At 37.9% G+C, this 21,975-nt stretch overlaps 1 protein-coding gene and 1 long non-coding RNA gene across 4 annotated transcripts in view; one reads left to right on the forward strand and one right to left on the reverse strand.

The window, feature by feature from the left end:
* The window catches only part of DGKI (diacylglycerol kinase iota), a 396,321-nt gene extending 393,114 nt beyond the window's left edge, over positions 1–3,207 (forward strand). For all 3 annotated transcript variants that reach the window (XM_074366970.1, XM_074366972.1, XM_074366971.1), the window contains one exon: positions 2,543–3,207. In XM_074366970.1, the coding sequence (XP_074223071.1) occupies positions 2,543–2,659 (117 nt within the window). In that variant the 3' untranslated portion in view covers positions 2,660–3,207. The remainder of the gene's footprint in view (positions 1–2,542) is intronic.
* Positions 1–21,975, reverse strand: part of LOC123614670 (uncharacterized) — a 74,417-nt gene that overhangs the window by 47,467 nt on the left and 4,975 nt on the right. The gene's annotated exons all lie outside the window — the stretch shown is intronic.

Here is a 21,975-nt window from a genome sequence, read left to right on the forward strand (position 1 = left end):
TTTTCACCCTGAGGTTTCCTCCAACTGCGGTGCACATTGTGACAGAACCTTCTGGTGTGGACCTGTCTTTCCTTTCTGAGCCAGTTTCATTGAGTGAGTCTCCACTTCCCTTTCAACCCACCAGATACTTGCTCTCTGAGGTCCCTGGATGCCTTCACTTTGATAGCTCTAGGCTACCAAAAACATTAAGCTGGATCCTGGTTTCTAGCTGGTCTGTTACCTGTCTGGCTAGCTAATTGGGTATAGGATTCCAAATGGCAGATAATTGTTCAATATGATATTCTTCTTAGATGATATTTGTACTTAAGTGCTTTGATGTGTAACATGATTAAGAAACATAACCCATTGAGGCAGATCAGCTGAGGCCATGATTTCACGTGAACTTGGCCTTCCTTGCTGAAGCCAGTCAAACACAGCAGGGCCACTGCCTGTTCGCCACAAAGAGACTGGTCTCAACTCAGGTGATAAAAGAGAAGGGAGGAGCAATGTGAAATAGAGGGACAAGTAAAAGACTGGGCAGGAGACCGGCCCCCAAGCAGATGGCTGTTTTTATCTTTCTAAGTTTCTGAATCAGATAAATGGGCTCAACGTTCCTTGAAATTCCTTTCTATTTTTTGTTATGTATGTGTGTGCTTTTTCCAAAAATCAAACAATTTTATTATTTTTAGGACTATAAATGTAGTGCATTCTCACACAGAAAACTCTAGCAGTGCAAAAATTTAAAAAGTAAAAATTGCTAGAAATCCCACAATCTGGACTTATATACCATTAAAACGTTAATGATCTCTCTTCACACGTGAGTATGTCTATTTTCCTCTCTCAGTTTCTTCAAGTAGGTAAAGTCATACTGTACATGGTACTGTACAACTTTTCACCCAACATTTTGTTTTAGAGATCTTACCATATGAAGTGCTAGAGCTATGCTTCAACCTTTTCAGGGATCCTTTAATTTTTCCATTCTGTAATTTTTGGCTAGGTGAGAGCCGAATGTGATAATTATGATTGGATCTTCTCCTGGAATTTTTTGGAGAGAAGCAATACTTTGAGAATTTCTTTCCATAGAGAATGATACCCTAAAAATCAACTCAAAGGCCCATCCCAGTCCATCTCTGAATATGTGAAAACTGGGAATCACAACCTCATTAACATTAAAGACAAGATAGCCTACAAATAAATACTGTAAAGTTGAATAAAATTATTATAGGAATTTGAAGCTAGTGGTTAAATATTATATCCCTACTAAATAAGTACAATTTAAGAAAGAATCCAGAGCCATCGTTACTTCCCTTTTATCTTCTACTCCACAGACCCTCGTAGGCTACTAGGATCAGACTTAATTGAGGTTGACACCACCCATTCTAACAGATGAGATAGAGGCTGAGAAGTGTAAGGTAATTTTTGTAATACTTGTGTGCATTTTTATACATGGAGCTATTTCTTTGGTACAATGATCATGCCTCTACCCTTTCCTTGGAACTTAATATCATTTTAAAATAGGTGTCACTGAACAAAAATCAGAAGCTTCAAGGAGTGTTAAGTAATATCTGTAAACATTCAAAAGAAAGGAGATGCTTCCTCCTGCTGCTGACTTCTATTCATTGGCCTCATTTCAAAAATAACATGTGTAAAAGAAAAAATTTAAAAATAAATAAATAAAAAATATATATCATGTGTATGTGTAAAAACATACATAACAGCATTTTAATAGACTACAGGAAATTATACAATCATTTAAAATGATAAAGAACATTTAATGACAAAGTTTGATATATTATTAAGTGGAAAAGCACATTATATAACAGGATATAAACAAAGTATGGTATTATTTTAATAAAAATACGTATAGAGCTATAGAAAAAAGATTAAATAGTTACTCTATGAAAGGTTAACAGCTGTTATCTTAGTGTAGTGGAATTACTGGTATTTTTATTTTCTTCCTTATGCTTTTCTACTTTCCCATGATTTTTTTTAATCAATATCCATCACTTTTATAGTCAGAATTAACTCACTTTTTGGAGATGAGATAGTTTTAAATTGGAGAGAACCTAACTGAAGACTTTGAAACCAACAAAGAAACCCCTTTAGATTGTTTCTGACCATTTCTTCCTCTTAGTTTCTGCTTGTTACTTCCCAGAGTTTAGTAAAACAGAAAGAATTCCAAACTAGACACTGGAATGCTTGCTTCCCCACTTTTCTATTCAGTGATTTCTATCCCCCTTCTACAAAGGACGTGCGTTCCCAAACTCTATGTGCTGCATGATTTCCTGCTACGTATCTGTGGTTACTCCATGAACCTCCCTTTCCTTAAATGGAAGCCCCACCTCTGAAAAGTGATCTCTTCCTCTTGATCTTGTGTATCTCACATGATGTGATGCTTACATCAAATAATAGACTTGAAAGTGTCTTGTGAACTCTGAAACAGCAAACATGGAAGGATCTTTTTTAGTGAGTAATCTTTGAGTAGCTCTGTTTCTTTTTTTTTTTTTTTTTTTAATCTCATCCCAAGTGTTTATGTCTCTTTCCTTTTCACTGTTACCTATAGGGTAAGACACCTCAAGACAGAGCACAGCAGGCCGGGGACCCAGATTTGGCGGCTTACTTAGAAAGCCGCCAGAACTATAAGATCATTGGCCATGAGGATCTGGAAACTGCTGTTTGACCCTGGTAGACAGACTAAGAGAACCTCAATGAACGAATCACCTGTGCCCTCCTGACGATCGGGCAGCTCCCCTGGAAGAAGCTGATGGAATCCATAAATCTGTCTCTGTCTTGCAAGAATCTGAGACCATGCCACCAGATTTTAAGGGCTACCAAGATGTACAACAGAACATGATAGCCCACTGAGGACGAGGCAGGATACCTGGAGATTTGTGGACTACGAGTTCCACAAAATTTGATCCTTATTGCTTCCAGCAAGTAGCATGATTTCTGTGTTCACTTGTATAATTTATTTTAAAGATTCAAGGATGTTCGTATAAATGGCACTGCTCCCTCCTCCCCTACGCATTCATCTTTCCCCTGTACTGCACAATTCTACTGTAACTACCCATCAATTTAAAAAATGATATGATCTGTTCTCTTTACATTCAGTCTTTGAAGACCATAAGACTCTGAAGGTCTTTTAAAATCCTCTGGATATCCTGCAGAACTAGAACTGTAACACCACTTCCATTTCCAAGACTAAATATACTAAGACTACTTAGTGACTTTCTGCATGTCTGCTCTCCCTCCCTAATCCCTTTTCGTTATACAGGAGCTGGGGAGTGCCACATGGATACTATCAACTTGTGTGCTATATCTCTGAGGTATGGCGAGGTGGCATGGGAGTTGTCTGTGCTCAGAGGTACCTCAGAGAGGTATAACCCAGGGGTCAGCCCAGGTTTCGGAGCTGCTGCCGATAGCCACGGAGGACTGGTTCAGCTTGGGCTGTTTGTCCAGCTCCGTACTGCCTATGTGTAGCCATCTTTGCCTTTTGCTGCAATAGAGATGAGCAATGGATTAAACAAAGGCCCATAGCTAGTTTGCAGAACCACTCAATTTAAGTGCTGTTGAAACTGCAGAGCAGAAAACCCTGTGTGGGAACTGTGGTTACAGGAAATGGAGCACTATGACAGCGTTTACTTTTAGACTTTTCTGAGTGATAACAGAAAGCAGGCTAATCGACTTGAAATAAAATAGCAAAAGCAAAAGTAGCAACATATGTCAAAATAACTCACTTAAGCAAGAAAACAGTCTCTGGAAAGTTGCACAGAGGCTAATAGACTCTTGGGTACAGTGGTGAGAGGGGGCCCATTTTAGGTTTTCCTTCTGTTTTTGGCTTTCATTATCCCACATACGCCTTGTCCCAGGACAAAGCCTTGTTTCATGAGTTCCACTGCCAGATTCCCGAGATGCCTGCATCTTTGGGATGGATGCCTCACCTACTACTTGTCAGGTTCCAAGGTTGTATCTGATAGCACTATAGCCCCATTATTCATGTACAGTGTGGTCTAGTAACATTCTTTTCTCTATTTCCCCTATCAGAATGTTCTTAGTGCAAACTTCTATGGGAGTCTAGCCAGAAACATCTCTCTGGCAGTGGAATTACAGGTTCTAATCCTGCCACAGACCAGCTGGTACTAATAGGTACCTCTGTTAGGGACTCTGTGATAACTAAAGTACCAGCAGAAAGAGTCTTCTTTCACTGAAAATACCTACTTGACTTGGTTATAAGGCAGAAATGAAAGTGGGTGACCTTTTTGCTTCAGACTAAACCTATGTCTTCTGAGCTTTCTTCCATTTTGCTCTTAGACACAAAGTGTTTCCCTAGTGTTTCTGCATGTGGACATAAGTGATTGTTTCTCTACATTTAATTTAAAGGTCCAGTGGTGATGCCTTGCTTATCGGATTCACTTTTGGTCGCATATCACTTTGAAAGTACAGATATGATACACTGAATTTAAGATGGAATAGCCTCTCAGCAGATGGGGACTAGTTTGTCCTTAGTTGTTTCAAAATTATATTGTTGGCATTATATCCAGCGATGGGAGAATGGATTGGTTGTGAGAAATCTATTTCTATACATCAGTCTTACAAATGGAACTATCCTTCAGGTCTTCTGGTGAGGGTAAAGGGGACTGCAGTAGATTATTTCAAGAAGCTGGAAAAAAAAAGTTCCAGGAGAATTTAATCACTGGGCTTCTGTTGGGGGGTTTTCAGTTGGTGGGACTTGTCAAGGAGATATGATGACAGAAATATAATCCTTAAAACAGACTGGAATCTGGCTTCAAATGGTGCCTTCCGTTCCGTAGACTGAGCCAAACATTTGGCCACACAGCCAGTTACCAGCTGCCATTGCTGGGATGAAGGACTCAGATTTCACCAACTCATATTTCTCTGTGATGCTTCGAAGCAGCCCAGAGAAAATTTAGGGTACAGGTGGCTATGGGCCAATTCAAATAGCGCTAACTGAAGTCACACATAAATCCTCGGTATGGAAGTAGATGAGGTAATGACTACTGTAGTGGTCCTGGTGCATTTGGAAATGTTCCAAACCAAAAAAAGAAAGGCATTAGAGTCCTACATTATTGATGGGAAATGATATATGACCAAAGCAAGTATCTCTTTGAAAAAACAAATACCCTGAGAACTTGGGTTTTGCACCTCCCCTAAAAAAAATATCAGAAATGAGCAGAAAAGTGACTCATTTAATGACTTCAACATTAAATCTACCTCCTGTAGCATTTTTTTTTTAATTGGCCACTGCATGTGACAGTCCTGGGCTTCAGAAAGAGCAAACGGCAGGTGCCCCAGGAGTTCCCAACTGTAGTATCCCCTCTGATGGGCCATCAGGAAGTATATAAGCAAACAGTCACGGCCCTGGTCTGAAAATCCACGTAACTTTAATTTAAAAGGTATAAAACTATGTACCTATAGAAACACAATTTTCTATAAAACCTAATGAGATGGCACTACAAAGAGTAGCTGGCTTAGCTGACATTCCCCTGTGTCTGGCTCAGGAGAACCCTTTGTGTTGTGGCACTGTCTGCTCTGGGATTCCATTTTTAGATTAGGCTGATAGAGGGATGAGAAACCGAGAGTTTAAAAGACAACATTATATAACCTTAACGGTAGTCATTCTTGAAGCCTTATATTCCAGTATTGCACATTTAATGAAATAGACCCCAGTTAAGCTGTGCTATAGCACATTCAAGGGCTTGATAAAGAACAGAAGCCAAGAAGGAAATAAACACCAAAGCCAGGAATTTCACTTTGAGTTTTGGTTACCTCTGTAGAGGTTATAACCTAAAACTAATGCAATTTCTGAAATGAAGAATTTAGCTGGCAAGTTCACAGCCATGAAATTAGTGACGGCTGATGGAAAGCCTCACGTGCCCAGTTGCTGCCCATCCTTTCATACTAGATGGCCTTAGTGCATAGGCAGATCTGTTTGCACTGAGATACTCAACAAGTAAGTAGCTTTAATTCAGACCTAGTGAGTTTCTTTGCCTAAAGGATTTCTGGAATTCATTTACTAGACTTCTCATAATATCCATGTCTTAGAAAATGTAGAGCAGCAGTTCTATTTTTTTACATGTCAATTTTATTTTAAATGTTTAGATTTTTCAAATTATAAAAGTGGAACATGCTTTTTATAAAAAGTTCTACCATCACATATGAGTATCACATGCAAAAGTCAGGGTGTTCCTCTGTGCTTGTGTAGTGTCCTCTTTCTGCTTCCCAGAGATAAACAGCGTGAACACTGATAAACATTGTTGCTTGTATGTTATCTCAGAAATACTCTGTGCATATACAAACCCCAACAAACATATAGAAATGTATTTATTAGTATACATATATGTGTATATATCCTATACACACATATATTGCATAGATTTTAAAAAGAAAACATTTTAGAAGCATGCTAGTCATCTGTACTGTGTAGTTAATACCAACAAGCAAAGATAAGGTAACAAAATTTTCATTTATTCTTTGTTACTTTTAGTATCACTAAGCTTAGTTCTGTTACTGCAGCACTTCAAGTGCACATGGCATTTGCTATTGCCTGTGTCATAAAATCCATGACCAAGAGGTCTTACAATTGTTTTTGTTACCTTCCACAAAGCATGAAACCTTTCTGAGCCCAGACACTTGTTTATGCCATTTCTGGATCTTAAGTGGAGAGTTCCTTCCTCTGTGATGCTTACACTGCTTTCCAAGGCTGAGTTTACAGGACTGACACTCAGTAGGCTGCCTACTGATATTTAGTTAGGGCAAGCTACTATGGGAAAGGTGTAGTAACTTGGATATGGGTGGGGTCTGAGTAGCTTGGCTTCCTTCCAGTAGGAGTAGCTAATGAAATCACTGAGCACAGCATGGTATTTTATTCAGTTATGCTCTTTAAAAATAAAATAATCATTGTTAAACTGGTTCATCATAACCATCAAATAAAACTACTAATTGCTCTACTTAAATGGATTATTTTCACTTTAGCGGAAAAAAAGTAGAACATCCATCAAATTAAGAGTTTTGTACTTAATCTTTAAGATTTATTTAGTATAAAATAGCTCTTGCCCAGGTCTTAGTAGAACCACCTCTGAATATCTCAACTTTCTTATTCTCTAAATTCCATATTCAACTGACTATTTTAAGTCCCACAGTTTCTTCCTCTGTCAAGCCTCTTAGATTGACTTTGGCTCTAGCCTTTTTCTGTGTCCTAAGTCATCATTCATCTCTAGTCGCTCCAATTTTCTGGCCATGGCAATAGTCCCACTTTTGGACTTTCTGCCACTACTTTCCATGATTTTGTCATACAGCTACCCAAATTTCCCCAGATATTATGCTCAAAATGGGTCAAAAATGAAACTACTCTCTGGGACAAGTATCCATTTTGCCTGAAGGACAAATACATTTCCATTGACCTTGATCATCCTGTATGATCACAATAGGCCTAACTCTGATAAATAATCTCCCAGACAGGTTTAGCAAATTTCTGTCCTAGTTGCATCATGAGAGTACTTAGTCATGGCTGCTTCTTCCACATCCAATGATGTAAACAGTGTGCCCCCATGAAGTCACCTGGGTGACTGTATTATATGCATGTTAAACCTCTACTGGCCATCTGTGGACTTTAGGCTGTCTCCCCACAATTTAATGAGAAACCTAAAAATAGAAACTAAGGGAGAGTAATGCCCATGACAACCTGCTCTTCCAGAACAGTAAGAGTTACTAAACTGGTGGTTTCCCCACCCCACTCCTCAAAAAAAACTGAAAAAAAAATTATTCTTTAGGCTGTTGAAGCATTACATTTTAGAGATTTGAACACTGTATGGTATTCTCATGGTAGACAGATTCCAGAGTCTGTCTATACATGTATTCAGTCATTCTACTTGCAATCATCTGTTCACGAATCAATCATACAGTCCTGTATTTAATTATTTATTTTAAAATATGTTTATCATTTACTCTGATGCAGGCACCATATCAATATAAAAATGAATGAAAGAGACAAAACTCTAGACCTCATGGAGCTGGCAGTCTGGGAGAAAATACAGATTGCAATCTGACAAGTCCTGTGCAAGAGAACCCCATGGTACTGGGTGCACACACGCTGCGGGTTCAAGGCAGCCTTTGTTGTGCCATCATTCTTTAGCCAGCAATGTTTTAGTTTTATGAAATATAAGAAGTGACATTTTGCATTTCCTTTTCCTTGGAGTCTTAAAAAAGACCATTCTTAAAAATGGATTTGAAACCGATACTTTAAGATGAGACTCAGAAACACTACCATGAGAGCCAAAACATTTATCCTATTTCTCAAGGACAGAACTAGAAACAAGACACAAAACTTGCAATGAATTTTTGACTGAATATAAAGATGAAGTATAAATATTGTGAAACTGCAGCAGAGTAGGCACAGAGTCAGAAACTTTTAGCCACTGGGAATATTTAAGCTGAGGCTATGTGACCACCTGGAGGGATGTTGTGATTAGAGGCATGTATCTGAGAGGACAGGAATTAGATTCTATGCGTTTTTAAAATGTTCTTTTAAAATGACTTTGTTGAATGGCAGGATTTCATTTTAAAATTTTATGAAAATCTTGACTTTTAATCTTTTAAAACATCACTTTGTGACTGAGAGTCTTTAAATCTTGGAACGAATGACCTTCAGTTATCATTTTAAAAGCTTAAAACTAAGCATGAATTTAAGAGCTAATGAAAAGAAAACATTCAAGAGGTATAACTTACTCCAAAATACTTCTGGAAGCATTAGGATTTTGATGAATATTCTTAGACATTCTTAAGTAAAATTCTATTAGAAATGTTTTCTTGTCCCTCCAATATAAAAAAGTGCTGTGATTTGATATTCTCAGAATTAAATGTAACCGGGTATAACCACAGAAGAAAATTCTGCCTAAAAGATATTTGGGGTCCAAGTATATGTACATGAAAGGCAATCATGGAAAGTGCCTTGGCTTCTGCTACTAGCATGATAATTACAAGGAGGGGCTTACCCACGGAAATAAGAAAGTGATGACTCTGGTTTTTGCCCAGTTTCCATCGTTTCAGTATTTTGAGCTAAATGGCATCTGACATGGGAGACTTTAGTGGTAGGAACCACTGAAACTATCCTGTTTATCAATCGTTTAGTGCATACAGCTTTCAAAAAATAATTTAAAAAACTCAGATCTATACGATTTATTAGTAACAAATTCAGTAATTTTATAGTGTTACTGCTTTAGCATTCTGATGCATTTTTGACACTTTTGAGCTTCAATACAAATCACTGAGGTGGATGATGCATTTTAAATGAATAAATGGAATTGCAGAGCAATGAATTCAGCTTACAGATTCATGTAGTAAATGGTACAACTCAGCAGGACTGAGATCTTTAGATATTACAGACTAATGTTTCAAGATAGATGTTTTCTAAGTAAATACTTTTCCACCATTGCCTTCAATATGCTGTTTTACATCAATCATTCAGATTTCCATCATTTAGAAGGTGCCTCCTTGAAAAAATATTTACCTAAGATTCCACACCACAAGCTGGTTTGGACTGAGGGAGATTATGAAGTTAAAAATGTATGGTTTTTGCTGTCAGACAGAGGCTTATCAGCTTGGACACATTTCAAGGGGAAAAAAGGTCAAATGTTTTGGTACCAGGGTGGATTTCATAAGAAGAAAATAACACTGAGGGAGACTTGCTGGCTTCTCTACTTTGTCTCTCTCAGCATTTAAAAATGTTAATACTATTTTCTCTCCTTGGACATCACTATTAGAATATTATTTCAGAATACTGCACCAAAAAGTGTTAAAAATGGTCTTATCATTCATGACTTAACTGCCTGAAGTTTGTAAGTGGGTACGCAAGGCTAAATCCATCACACAGTCACATACAAAGAGGTTTAATGCACCTATGAGATGATGGCTGTACTTAAAGTGGGGAGAACAAACAGGCCTGAGGTATTCTTCCCTTTTGAGTCTTGTATTTTACAAGGCATTTCTATGGGCAGTTTGCTGAATATGTAGAAGAGGGGAGTTTGATCTGGAAAGAAGACAAACTTGGATTAGGAAAAGGAATGTTTGAAGGAGACAGCTTAAGTGGGGCTGTGAGATTCAAGTTCCGCAGGGCAGACAGTTTGCAGAATAAAACAAGGACAGAAGAGATCAGGAACAGACGTGAAAAGGAGGTAGCTTTATCACTTACATAAGGATTTATGTTTTCCTAAACATTACATCCAGAAAAATGGACTGGAATTCCTAAAAAACAGTGAACCTACCACAGCTAGTGTTTTCTAGTATGTAAGTGAAAACTGAACAACCAGATCTTTAATTGTGAGGGAGTTTGGACCAAATACCTTCTGTGATATTTTCCAGGTTTAGATTTATATGGTTTCAGACTGGAGCAGAACTCAATTAGAGACCGCCCCCCCCTCCCCGACCTTTTTTTTTTTTTTCAGGTTCCTGCCATACAGATGCAATGAAAGCATTTCTGTGAAAACACCAGACATTGCAAATATATCCCAGATCATTTAGAAGCCAGTATTTCATGACTAAAAAAAATTTGCTTTGCTTACACACACACACACACACCCCTCCACCCTGCACCATGCTAGCCAATTCTGGAATTCCTGAATAAGATAATATGTTTCTACTAAGGCAGAACAGTTTCAAGTTCAGGAATTAAAGTGAAAACAAAGGATCTAGTGTTTATTTTCCTCCTTTCCACCCATTTTCTGTTTGGGGTGTGCTGTTGGGACTGGGGCTTAGAGAAGGGGAAGAAGATCTCTGTATTTTCTGGTGAAAGAGAGGCATGGAGGCAATTTCTACAACTTGTCATGAAATAGGACTTACCCTCTTATCACTCGTCTTTAGTGTTCCTGTGATGCTGCTGTTTGTGAAATAGTTCTAACTGCACACCCACCCTTGCTTCCGTAAGTTCCTAGATTTCAAGCTGGCTGGGGGGGTGGGGATTCATTTTTGAATAGTCTTCAAAAGAGGGCCCATATCCAAAGTCTTGCTCAGAGACTGCTCCAACTCCACTTTCTTCCCCTCCCCACTCCTTGCTTCTGGCTTGGAAAGGTAAGAACAGAGTTACGGGGAAGAAAGATTCTCAAGTATAGTACAATAATAAGGCTCTAGTCTTAAAACAAATAGCCGTGGCAACCCACAAATAAATAAAATACACTCTCAGCAAACTGGTCCTCATATAATGCAAATTCAGAAGCTACAGAAAAAACAACCTGTCTAGAGTAGCTTCAAGAAGTATCAGTTGTGAAATTTTCACTTCATGCAGTTTAGAAGAGTTAGATTATGCATGGAATTCAGGGGGAGATAGGACTCTGCCAGCAGCAGAACTTTCTAACAGGCTTTCCGAAGGACCAGGGTATTAATTGGAGGGATTTCTCCAGGTGCTCACAGGGAGTCAGACCATAGATTTATGCTGGTCTATGATAAAATCTGAGAAAAATAAGGACAATTTAGGGAGTTTTTCACAATCCTTATAAATTCTGAGACTATGACTTTCTTATTTTGGGGTCTACATGTAATCTTTCCTTTAAAAATTAGAGATAGATGTTCAAAAATTGTCTTGTAAAAATAAACAGATGGCAGCCCTAAACTGGTTTACCCTATATTTTGTCTTAAAGTTAAGGGTAATTCTCTCAGATATGTTAGCTTCTAGCTTTGATATTTACTGCACCTCATATAATGAATCCAAATGGTTCCTGACATTTTGGGTTTTATTAACAGCAAAATTTTTCATTCACTGTCCCCCTCCCCCATTGGTTGAACTGAGGCTTTAATCCCATGTCTAATTTCTAATACATCTAGAACCTAGATTGATGCTTGCTAACATGCTGATCGTGAGCTGGGAAGGGTGGGGTTCTTGCCATCCTGGGGATGAGATTTGGAAATTTTATAGACAAAATATTCTAGCACAATGGAATATTTTGCAAAACATATCTTTGAAAAGTTAGGTTCTAAATTAGGCTAATTTAAAGGTTAGCTAGGCTGCATTTTTTGAATAACTAATGATGAAGTCCATACTGAATAATATATGGACCATAAGCTAACTGAAAGTGAGGAAAACCATTCCTGTAAAGAATTAATAGAAGACAATCTCAGTTCCATAAGAATGTATATATTTCATTTAATTTCACTTCTGAGTGGGGAAAAAGTTTCTGGGCATCCAGAGTACCCTTGGCTGTGGGTAGTCCACTCTTAAAGGCTACATCTGTAGGAAAAGAGTTGCAGTCACATAAAGGGCTCTTTCATGATTTCTGCTTCTGCCCTATCACATCCCAGAGCCATGCTTTTGCAAAGCTGCCAAGTGGCAGGTGGAATCCAAAAAAAAGTAGCATCTGTGGCAGTAGGATGATGAAGTTTTCTTTCCAGGTAAAGTGGGATCCAGATAACATGAAATGGAGGGAGGGAGGTGGGTGGGAAGGGTGGGATGGGGAAGGGAAGAATAGAGTTTTTTGTAACAAAGTCATAAAGTATTTTTCCCTAATTTTCTTGCATTTCCTATTTATACAAAATATCTTGATCACTGTGTTGCTCTACAGAGATTTTCAATGGAATTAATTTGGAAGACTGAACTAATCTCTGAAAAAGAAATTGACTAGTTACAGTTACTTTTTGGACACTTTTTCTGTATTGTGAATTGTGTGGAAATGTACAGAATAAAAATTAAGAAATAGAATTAGTTTTCTTTTCTTCTTTTACTGGCTGCTACATGAGGTTGGTCTGAATATTTCCTTAAGGGGGTTAAATTAGATTTTCAAAATCAGGAAGCAATGAGTAGGCTACTCGGGAGGGCAGAAACTGAAAGGGACCCCTGATGATGCAGAAATTACCAGAAACAAATTTGTTTCAGGATGGACTAACATGGGCCAGACTTTCTCTCCCAAATGAATTTAAACAATCTACATATAAAAGAATAATTGTTAAGACAGTAGACCTCAGGCAAAAAAGATAGTAATCCCTGAGAGATGAGAATCTAAATGTAGTAAACTGACTGCTCCATTTTACAGACTTCAGAATTTCCCAGCAGTAGCTCAGAGAGGGGAAACTGAGGCAAAGCCTGGCAGAGTTCCTAGGTTGGGGAGTTGGGTGAGAGACTGGGAGAGCTTACGGGGTGGAGTATCAGAGAGGAGAGACCTTCAGAGAACCCAGATATTTGCAGAGACCCCCACCTCACTTAAGTATTCAGTAAAATACTTCGCAGTGTGTGCATGTGAGGAAACCACTGAAGACTGGAGAGAGACCATCAAGAATGAGGAGGAAGAACAGTGACCAGCCTACACGAGGCTGGAAATAACAACCTGTTGCCACTAGTCATGCTGCACTCTTACTGTCTACTCGGCTTTTATTTCTTAACAAAACATTACAGTCTCCTACGTTTTCCCACTTCAGTCCCAGTCCTTCCCTCTCTCCAGAGGCAACCACTGTGATGGCTTTGTGTGACTCTTAGCACATTCCCGTATTTCTCCCTTCTGCCACGTCTCAGCTTCTGTTAACTGTATTCCTTGTCACAGATGTAAACTTTTATATTCTATTTGGTACCAATATTAAAAATTCTGTGTGTTGTCAAATTTTATTCTAAGAGTTGAAAGCAGGAATGTGGAGTTTCATTAGCATGACATGTCAGTGTGTACCGCAGAGGGTAACAGTGTGCTACAGTCACACTGCTTTCTGAAGCCATTCAAGGCCATGACTTAATGCCAGCGAAAGACAGTGTTCCTGTCATCTAGATCAAATAACCTCTCTTTTCTAACTTTTTCTTTTATTGCTCTGCTTCATATTTGGACTTAGTTTTTATGAATTTCTTTTGTGTGTGTGTTATTTTCCCTCTGTTCCTACTAGAAGATAAAATATACACACACATAATTTTAAAAAATCTATCACTAATATTATCCAGCTCCCTAATCATTCTTGGAGTCCATTCCATTCCTCCTCCTGAAGGCATCCTTCTCAGAGTCCACTGGCTTCCAGTTCTAATTTTGATGAACTGTTTCCTAAGAATGCTGACCAATTATTGCCTTAGGACCCTCTTCTGGACTTGTTCATTTGTCTTCTCACTCCTGACTCCCACATATGTCTTAGTTTCCTGATTTGCTGAAGTATAGCCACAAATTGCTTATTAAAACTAGGGACTAGGGAAATAAATTCTGAGTTCTTGCACATCTGAAAATGTCTATTTTATCTTTTACTTAGAGTTTGTCTGTCTTTGGAATTCTGGCTCCAACGTCATTTTTCATTAGACACGCAGAGAATCTTAATGAGGAAAAAGAAGGCTGTGTGCTTTGTGAAAAGGAGAAGTTCATCCCCAGATTAAAGTCACAGTTACATGCTATGGTAGTAAAATGACTCTAGACATCATGCTGAACAACTGTATTGTGCAGAGGAGAAAACTGGGGTTCAAAGAGAGAAAAACACTGCCCAAGGTCACATAGCTAACTAGTGACGGGGAGATTTCACCAAAGTTCAGGGACTCCTCATCTGTAACTTTCATTACAATGCAATGTTTAAATGCTTTAGATTCCAGCTGAAGGCACTATTAGGATGAAACGGAGATACTTGTGGTAGAAGAGAATGCACTGGATTTCAGCCCCAGTTGTGTTCCAGAGGAGCTGAGTATGTTTCTCGCTTTCCTTGGGCCCAAGTTTCCTCATGTGTGAAACAAGATTGTACAACTGATGGTCTCTGGGCCTCTTTCTTCTCTCAAGTGGTGGAATTCTCTGAAGGAGAATTTTTTAAATAGAAGACTCATTATAAAGATGGGAAAAGCTTCAAAATGATCTCCATTCAAAGCCTTCACTTTGGAAACCACTAAAGCCACTCCCAAAGTATACCATTTGAGCATAGTATTCACACTGATTGGCATTTTTTAAAAAAATCCAAATGTCTTTTTAATTAGACATCTATGGCTTTAACCCCTCGCCTTCTGCAGGATTCAACCCTTGAAATTTTGCGTGTGTTTATTTTCAGAGATCGATACAGTGAGCCACAGGTTCCTAATTCCTTGACTCTATACTATCACTTCAAAGGCAGAGATAATTAGCTGAGTTTCATACAGATGGAAAAGACCAGAACTTACACAGAGCACAGATGCGTAATAACCATGTGTCACAACTACATGGAGGGTATGGCCATGTAATCAGGAAGGATGTTTCTCCTTCACTGCTCAATCTAATTAGGTCATGGATTTCTTTTCTGCTTGGCATTTTCTGAATCAGCATGGACAGCCCTGGGTTTGGTATCTATGTTGCTGATTACAAACTGGGTAAACTTTTTCTTGTAGCTCTCTTTCTCTTTCTGAACCTGTTCCTCATGAGAACTACAGAAACCACCAACAACAACCAAATGAAGTTGTGGCTGTTAAGTGAGACATTGGTTGGAAAAATATTCAGCAATGCCTAGCACATAGTAAGTGCTCAATTAATTATACCTATGAAAATATGCTGGGGATGATACATTGATGAAATGCATATTATCATATTTCTAACACTGTTCTCTGCACTGTGGGACAGGGAAAAGCAAAGGGAGAGAAGCCTGTATGGTCTCACCTTGGATGACTTAGTTCATTATATTCATTTGGTCTGACACTGAAGTCCTAACCTTAAATTTGCCTCCATTCTTTTTAGTCCCTGTAGCTTGTAAAAATGACTTAAAAAATTAGATATACATATTTTGACAGTGACAAATAAGGTACAATTCTGAAAACTTAGACTGAGAGAAAATATGCAATAAATACACCCAAAAGTTTGAAATGAAAATGGAAAAAAATTCCATCAGCTTGACCTAAGGTCTGATTTCCTGGTAGGTCAGCTGGCTGGCTGATTTAAGAAGAAACTGATTGATGATTTAAGAAGAAATCACTGTGTTGTCCCTTCGGAAAGACATGCACACACGATAAATATTGACAATTTAGTTTTAAAAGTCTCTGAGTTCATTTTCTTATGTCAAATTTCCCTGTTTTAAAACTATCTTCATTCTCCAGAGAATTACCAAATTTCCAAACTCAGATGCTATAGAACCAAACTTTTGAAGATTCTTTCATAATGTTAAAACCTCTGACAATATTTATGTTGTAGTGATATTCTATTTGTACTCCAGATATCCCATGGGCTCAATTTCAGTTTCTATGTTTAGTCCCATTGCTTGAAGTCTCTCTTTAAAATTTCCTCTATCCATAACTTTTCATCTCAGTTTTAAAATTGCATTTGGTCTGGCTCCTCTGAATTTAGGTTTTCTGTTTTTGGGGGGGGGGGGTTTTTTTTTTTGGTCTTTTTGATTTGGTACTTCCAGAGAAAGGAAGTGCTTCTTCAGCTCAAACCTAAGGTTTGCAATGAAGACCATAATATATTCACAGGAATTAAGGTCTTCTCATTGTCATTAATGATGGGTATGAAATATAAGCATATAAGCTGTTTTCAATTATCTGTATAGAAAAATCAACGGCAGCAGTTAGTGTGAGCTCGGTGAGCTGCTGGCTTATTGCAGGAAGAGGTTACAGCTGCTCTGTCTGCCAGTGACATCTGTCTGTCATTCTTCTGACAGAGGCAATCCAGGAGTGGAATTCTCACTCCGTTAGCAGTAGCCTCTGATAAAAAGTGCATACTTAATCACCAAGTGTGAAATAGCCATTTAGATTATTAGGTTAGAGAAAGGTGACACTCAAGGAATGGAATTTTCTAGCTTTAACCCAAACCAGCTCATATTTTCCATTCTATTTATCTAAAAAGAACTGGGGAGTAAAAGTTGGCTGAGCAACAAATGCTAAATAGTATCCATGTAGTCTGTAGCAGAATAATGAACTAATCATTTAATAGGTCCACTCAAGAAAAATGAATTTCTCAGAGATTAGTTCTGTTGTAATTTTTATTTTCAAAGGACAAAACATAAGTTTGTAGGAGCTTCAGTCAAAGGTGGCCTAGTACACTCACTGGCATAAACTGTTTGAACCAGAAGTGCCATACTGGTGTCTCTGTTCGATTGTTCTTTTATGGTCCCAATGAACCATGCTTCCTTATATTAATATCCTGTAGAGTCCCCTCCCACATTAACTTTGGGTGTGTCTCTTTTGCTAATGGGACACTAGCTGATGTGAATCAAGTTGTGGTCTGATAGGCACTAGCATATTGGGTTTGTCCCTTTGCTATGCTCCTTCTGGAGACCCAGAAGCATTATGACAAATCCCAAGTTAGTCACACTGCACACACATAGAGAGAGATGTCCAGCCAGCCCATCTGTTTCTGCCACCCCGAGTCTTTCATCAGACATGTGACTGAAGAAGACATCTCGGATGTTCTAGTCCCAGCATGATGCAGGGTAGAACTAGCCTGACTAGCCCTGTCCAAAATGCATAATCATGAGCAAGTAAGTGTCACTGAGCTTTGTGGGATTTGTAACACAGCAACAGATAACCAAACCAGAACCTAGCTATCTGAAAAGAGACAACCTGCTGGGGTTTGACCATTTGTTATCCATTCCCTTATGTTAATGGGCACAGGAAGGGGCGATGTTACTTTTTTTTTGTCCTGTCAATAATTGAACTTGTGATGTTAGAACTACACTATAGAATTATGGAGTTGGAGAGTCCTCACAAAGCATTTATTTCTATCTTCAAACTCTCCATTTTGAAAATTAAAAAAAAAAATGGAATCCAGAAAACCTAAGCTGGGAATAGAATTCAAGTCTTGTTATTCTTCCAGCATCTGTACCATGCTGACTCCAGTGACTTTCAACACTTTCATGGAAAAGGATCACTGTTAACTAAACCCAAAACATAGTAAATGCTATGTTAATGTGAATTAACTTGTTTTTATTATCGCAGTTTTTCTACCAAAATTAATCAAAAGCCTCCAGATCCTTTCTATGACTTCTGATATAGTATCATATATATCATATCATACATAACCACATCAGAGGGCATAACATATACTGATAATCAAGTCTTTAAGAAAAGGGTGAGGTGAAGGGCTTATATAAAGTTGAATAGCTATTGAAAGAGAAGGAATTATGCTCATTAAGTTGTTTACTGATGGGGTTCGAAAGGACCCAGCAAATGACACATCACCTTACTGATTAAGTTCTAAGCCAACTGAGAAAAATAAATAAAAATAAAAAATGACAAAACAAATGAGAGCCCCTGATATTGTCTTTATTACTGCTAAGTCTGATACTGGAAGTTTGGTTCACACAGATGGACAAGTGGGCTTCCTATTACTGGCTTTTAGAATGACACAGCCCACAGGGTAGCATTACACATGGTTCCCTCAAATCTCCCTCACCTTGAAGTGGAAAAGGAATATGAATTGGAACAACCGAGGTTTAGAATATTCATCACCAAGAGATACATGATTGAGTGACAGGGAAGAGTTAATCTTCGTTAGCATGCATCTCCCCTTTAATAAGGTGCCACTGTTAGAGATAAATATTTGGCTAAATTAGTCATTAGTATGACGTATTGAAAATATATCTTATGTTTTTCACATTTTCTTGTTCTAAACATTATGATAGAAAAAGTGAATTTCTCAGCTATTAATTTTAACTTCTCCTTGAGCCAGAGAAACAAAAATGCTAATATCTAAAATACAGTCAATTTCACTGAACACAAATTAGTTATCAATAGATCTTGCTAAGAAATCCTGAGTCTACAAGGTGAGAGCAACCAAAAACTCTAAAGGAAGAAATTCAAATAGAAACTTATAAGGAAAAGAATAGAACTGTTTTAAGAATGTTGGCACAGGCAGAAGTGATCTGATGGAAACAAACGGAAAAAAACCTATTTTTCCATTGCAACAGCTCTTTATTCATAAAGTAGTTAAGGGAAATTTTTAAATATTGCTAGGACTCACTATAGATGAAGAAGTTGAAATTAAGCAAAGCAAAAAAAAAAAAAAAAAAAAAAAAAAAAAACCACCAAAACCCAAATCCAGGTGGGTATAAGTAACTAAGTAACTGTTTGGTTTTTTGGCAAGAGATCATGTAATCACAAATTGTTCATCACATTGAAGGGAGGAAAATCTGTGTGTGTGTCACGTAATAATTGTAGCAGATGGGTTTGCTGGCTACCCCATAGCCTTCTGCAGCCTCCATTTATCTCCTCTGCCTGCCTCTCATATAGAGGCTGAAAAAAAAAAAAAATCGTATCTTCACCTTACTCACCCTTCCCTCCATGTCAATCACTTATGACCGTGTCACAGCTAATAACATGTAAGGGGTCTTCTGGGCACTTTTGGAAGGATTTATCCTTTTTCCATAAAAGATAGTCGAGGAGAAACTCCCTGTCTAGCACCACCCTTGAGACACACACATTTTGTAGACATAAGTGCAGGACAACAGTGTGGTGGAGACACCAAACTGAACTGAAACCTCTGAGACATGGAATCAACGTCAGCAACCACCTATTTCCAGAAGTCTTGGTACGCAAGATACTGTATGTCTGGGTTTCTGTTACTCGAAGCTGAAAGCATTCCTAATTGCCCCTAAAAATGGAGGCCACACTTTAGGATAGTAATCTATCTATGCATCTGAATTCCATCATGATTCTTCTCTGCAATTTTGAAAGGTAAGTAATTGTTAATTTATCCCACAGGTCAAAATGTTATACGATGTAGCAAAAAATGTAATGAACAATGTGGGCAAGATGATGACTAAAAAACACAACAGTATATTCTGGGTCAGGCCTGGCTCAAACCTCTACTTGGCCCCCTCGAGCTGTGTGAGCTCATTCAAAAAAATAAAATAATGAGTTACTTACATCATAGAGTTGTTGTGAGAATTACATGTGATATTTGTAAATTTGCTTACCCCAGTACCTGGAAAATGAAGATGATTGTAGCCTGTTATTACGATATACTCCTGAATTAATTTACAAAAAATGTTCAATTTTATCATCTCTTAATATCAACTTTGACTTTTCTGGCTTTTCAGGAAAACTTTATTCCATATTTACTTCTAAAATACACTCATCTTCCCTTTTTAACAAAATTCCCATTGGTGCCAAAGTTTCTTCTCAGTAGTTATTCCAATCCTTTAGATACTTTACACAAACCAACCATTGTACTTTTCTCACCAACCTCTACCTCAGTCACCTAACTAGGGGGAGGCCACAATCAGTGTACTGTAAGGGAAGGTGGGGGAAGGGAACAGCACGGGAATGTCACATTAACTGCGAGAAGTACCTGGCCCAAGACATGTAAAATCAGTGCCAGAGAACTCTGACCTAGCTGGGGGAGGGGAATAGAGCAGAAGTTTAAGGTGGCACTGATGCTTTCATGCATACACACAGAAAGCCAAAAGAAAAGAAAACAATGGCAAAACAAGAAAGAAGACTCCCAAACATGTACAAAACAAAACACAAGCAGAATTTAAGACACTGAAATTGTAGGTCTTGGGCAATAGCAAAAATCTGTTTGTAAGTTTACCAAATATTCATTAGAATAATTGTTTAAATGGATAAGAGAAGGGCATGGGGGCATGGGGTGGGAAACAAGACTTAGCTAAGCTACTAACTTTGTCACTTAAGTAGCAGATAACCAGTGTTTTATTCAAAAGGCACGATTTCCCTTTGCTCTAGTCACTTTGATACGGAGAACCACAAAAATACCTCCAAGTCGGGGAGAAATGAAAGAATCAGTCATTAGATTAGTTTCTACTTTTTACTTTGGACACGGAAGCATCAAAAAGATAAATCAAACACTACTTTTAAAAGGGCAAACTCTAGCTTGGAAAGATTTTTATTACAGGGTTGAGAGCTTCTTGCACAAATTGATTTAGAGAGGTATTATAAATGGATTAATTAAATCAAGTGGCCCACAGTTTTGGATCATTCTTTAAAAACACATAAAAGGTGAATTTAAAATTGTCAGTTTGTGTCATGGTACATACTTCTAAATTTTGCTTAAATAACACACTCCATACTTGAATCTTGCCTAATCTCAGAACTCAACATTTCTACACCTGGACTCATCTCTAGTTGTCCAATCCTATTCCCTGTCTCAAAGGCTGGCATCATCATCCACAAAAAGGTGGAATCCTAGGGGTTGTTTTTGATCATTTTTTCCTTTCACCATTCATAGCCAATGATCCACTGCTTCTTGAGTTATTTTCTCTCTAATCTGTCCCTCCATCACCATTACTCATATGCTTTTTCAAGCCTGTGATTTCCCACCTAGATTACCTCACCTGGTGTCCATGCTTCATCTTTATTCTTTTCACTCTACCTACTCAATGCAGCCAGAGTAAGACCTTTAAAAAAGAAATCTGATATATGGTACTCTATGACTTAAAACATATCAAGGAATGCCTGTAACAATAAAATAAAACCGAACTTCCTTAAGAATGCTGACAAGATTATCAATAAATCTGGCCCACGTTCATCTCTTCAAACTCATCCCCTATAATCTCTAAGCATGCTATATAATGAAAAAATGGCAAATCTGTAATAAGTGGTCAACTGTATTGTTTCAGTTTTGATTACTCTTTCACACATACATAGAGAAAGGAACATATACATGTATCTGTATACTGGCTTCTTCCTTTCCTTCAATCTTTTTTGTCTAGATTTGCACTGAAATTTCTACTAGTGTCAATAAAAAATGTCAATCCATTAAATATAAACCAGTTAGTCAGCAAGGTATGAGTGCTAGAAATTTAACTTCTTATAGCAATTACTATCCATTTACACTTTGAAAGAATGCAAAATCTGAAAACTATATGCCAGAATACATTATGATAGGATTTGGAAATGATGACAGGTTGTGATTCAGTGATTCAATTCTTTTAATTTTCAATATACAAGAGGCCCCACTTTGCATACTAGATATGTTATTATATTCAACCTAATTCTTGGAAAGTAAGTTTTTCCTAACCATTCTAAATAAAAATGAACAAGTTTCAAATCGTGCATGCTCTGGTTTCAAGAGAAGACGACCTCAAGGCACAGCGAATTGAGTGGATGCCTAGAGGCAACCACTCAGAAAGCAG

This window comes from Camelus bactrianus, chromosome 7 (genome assembly GCF_048773025.1).
Source record: "Camelus bactrianus isolate YW-2024 breed Bactrian camel chromosome 7, ASM4877302v1, whole genome shotgun sequence".
Lineage (NCBI taxonomy): Eukaryota > Metazoa > Chordata > Mammalia > Artiodactyla > Camelidae > Camelus > Camelus bactrianus.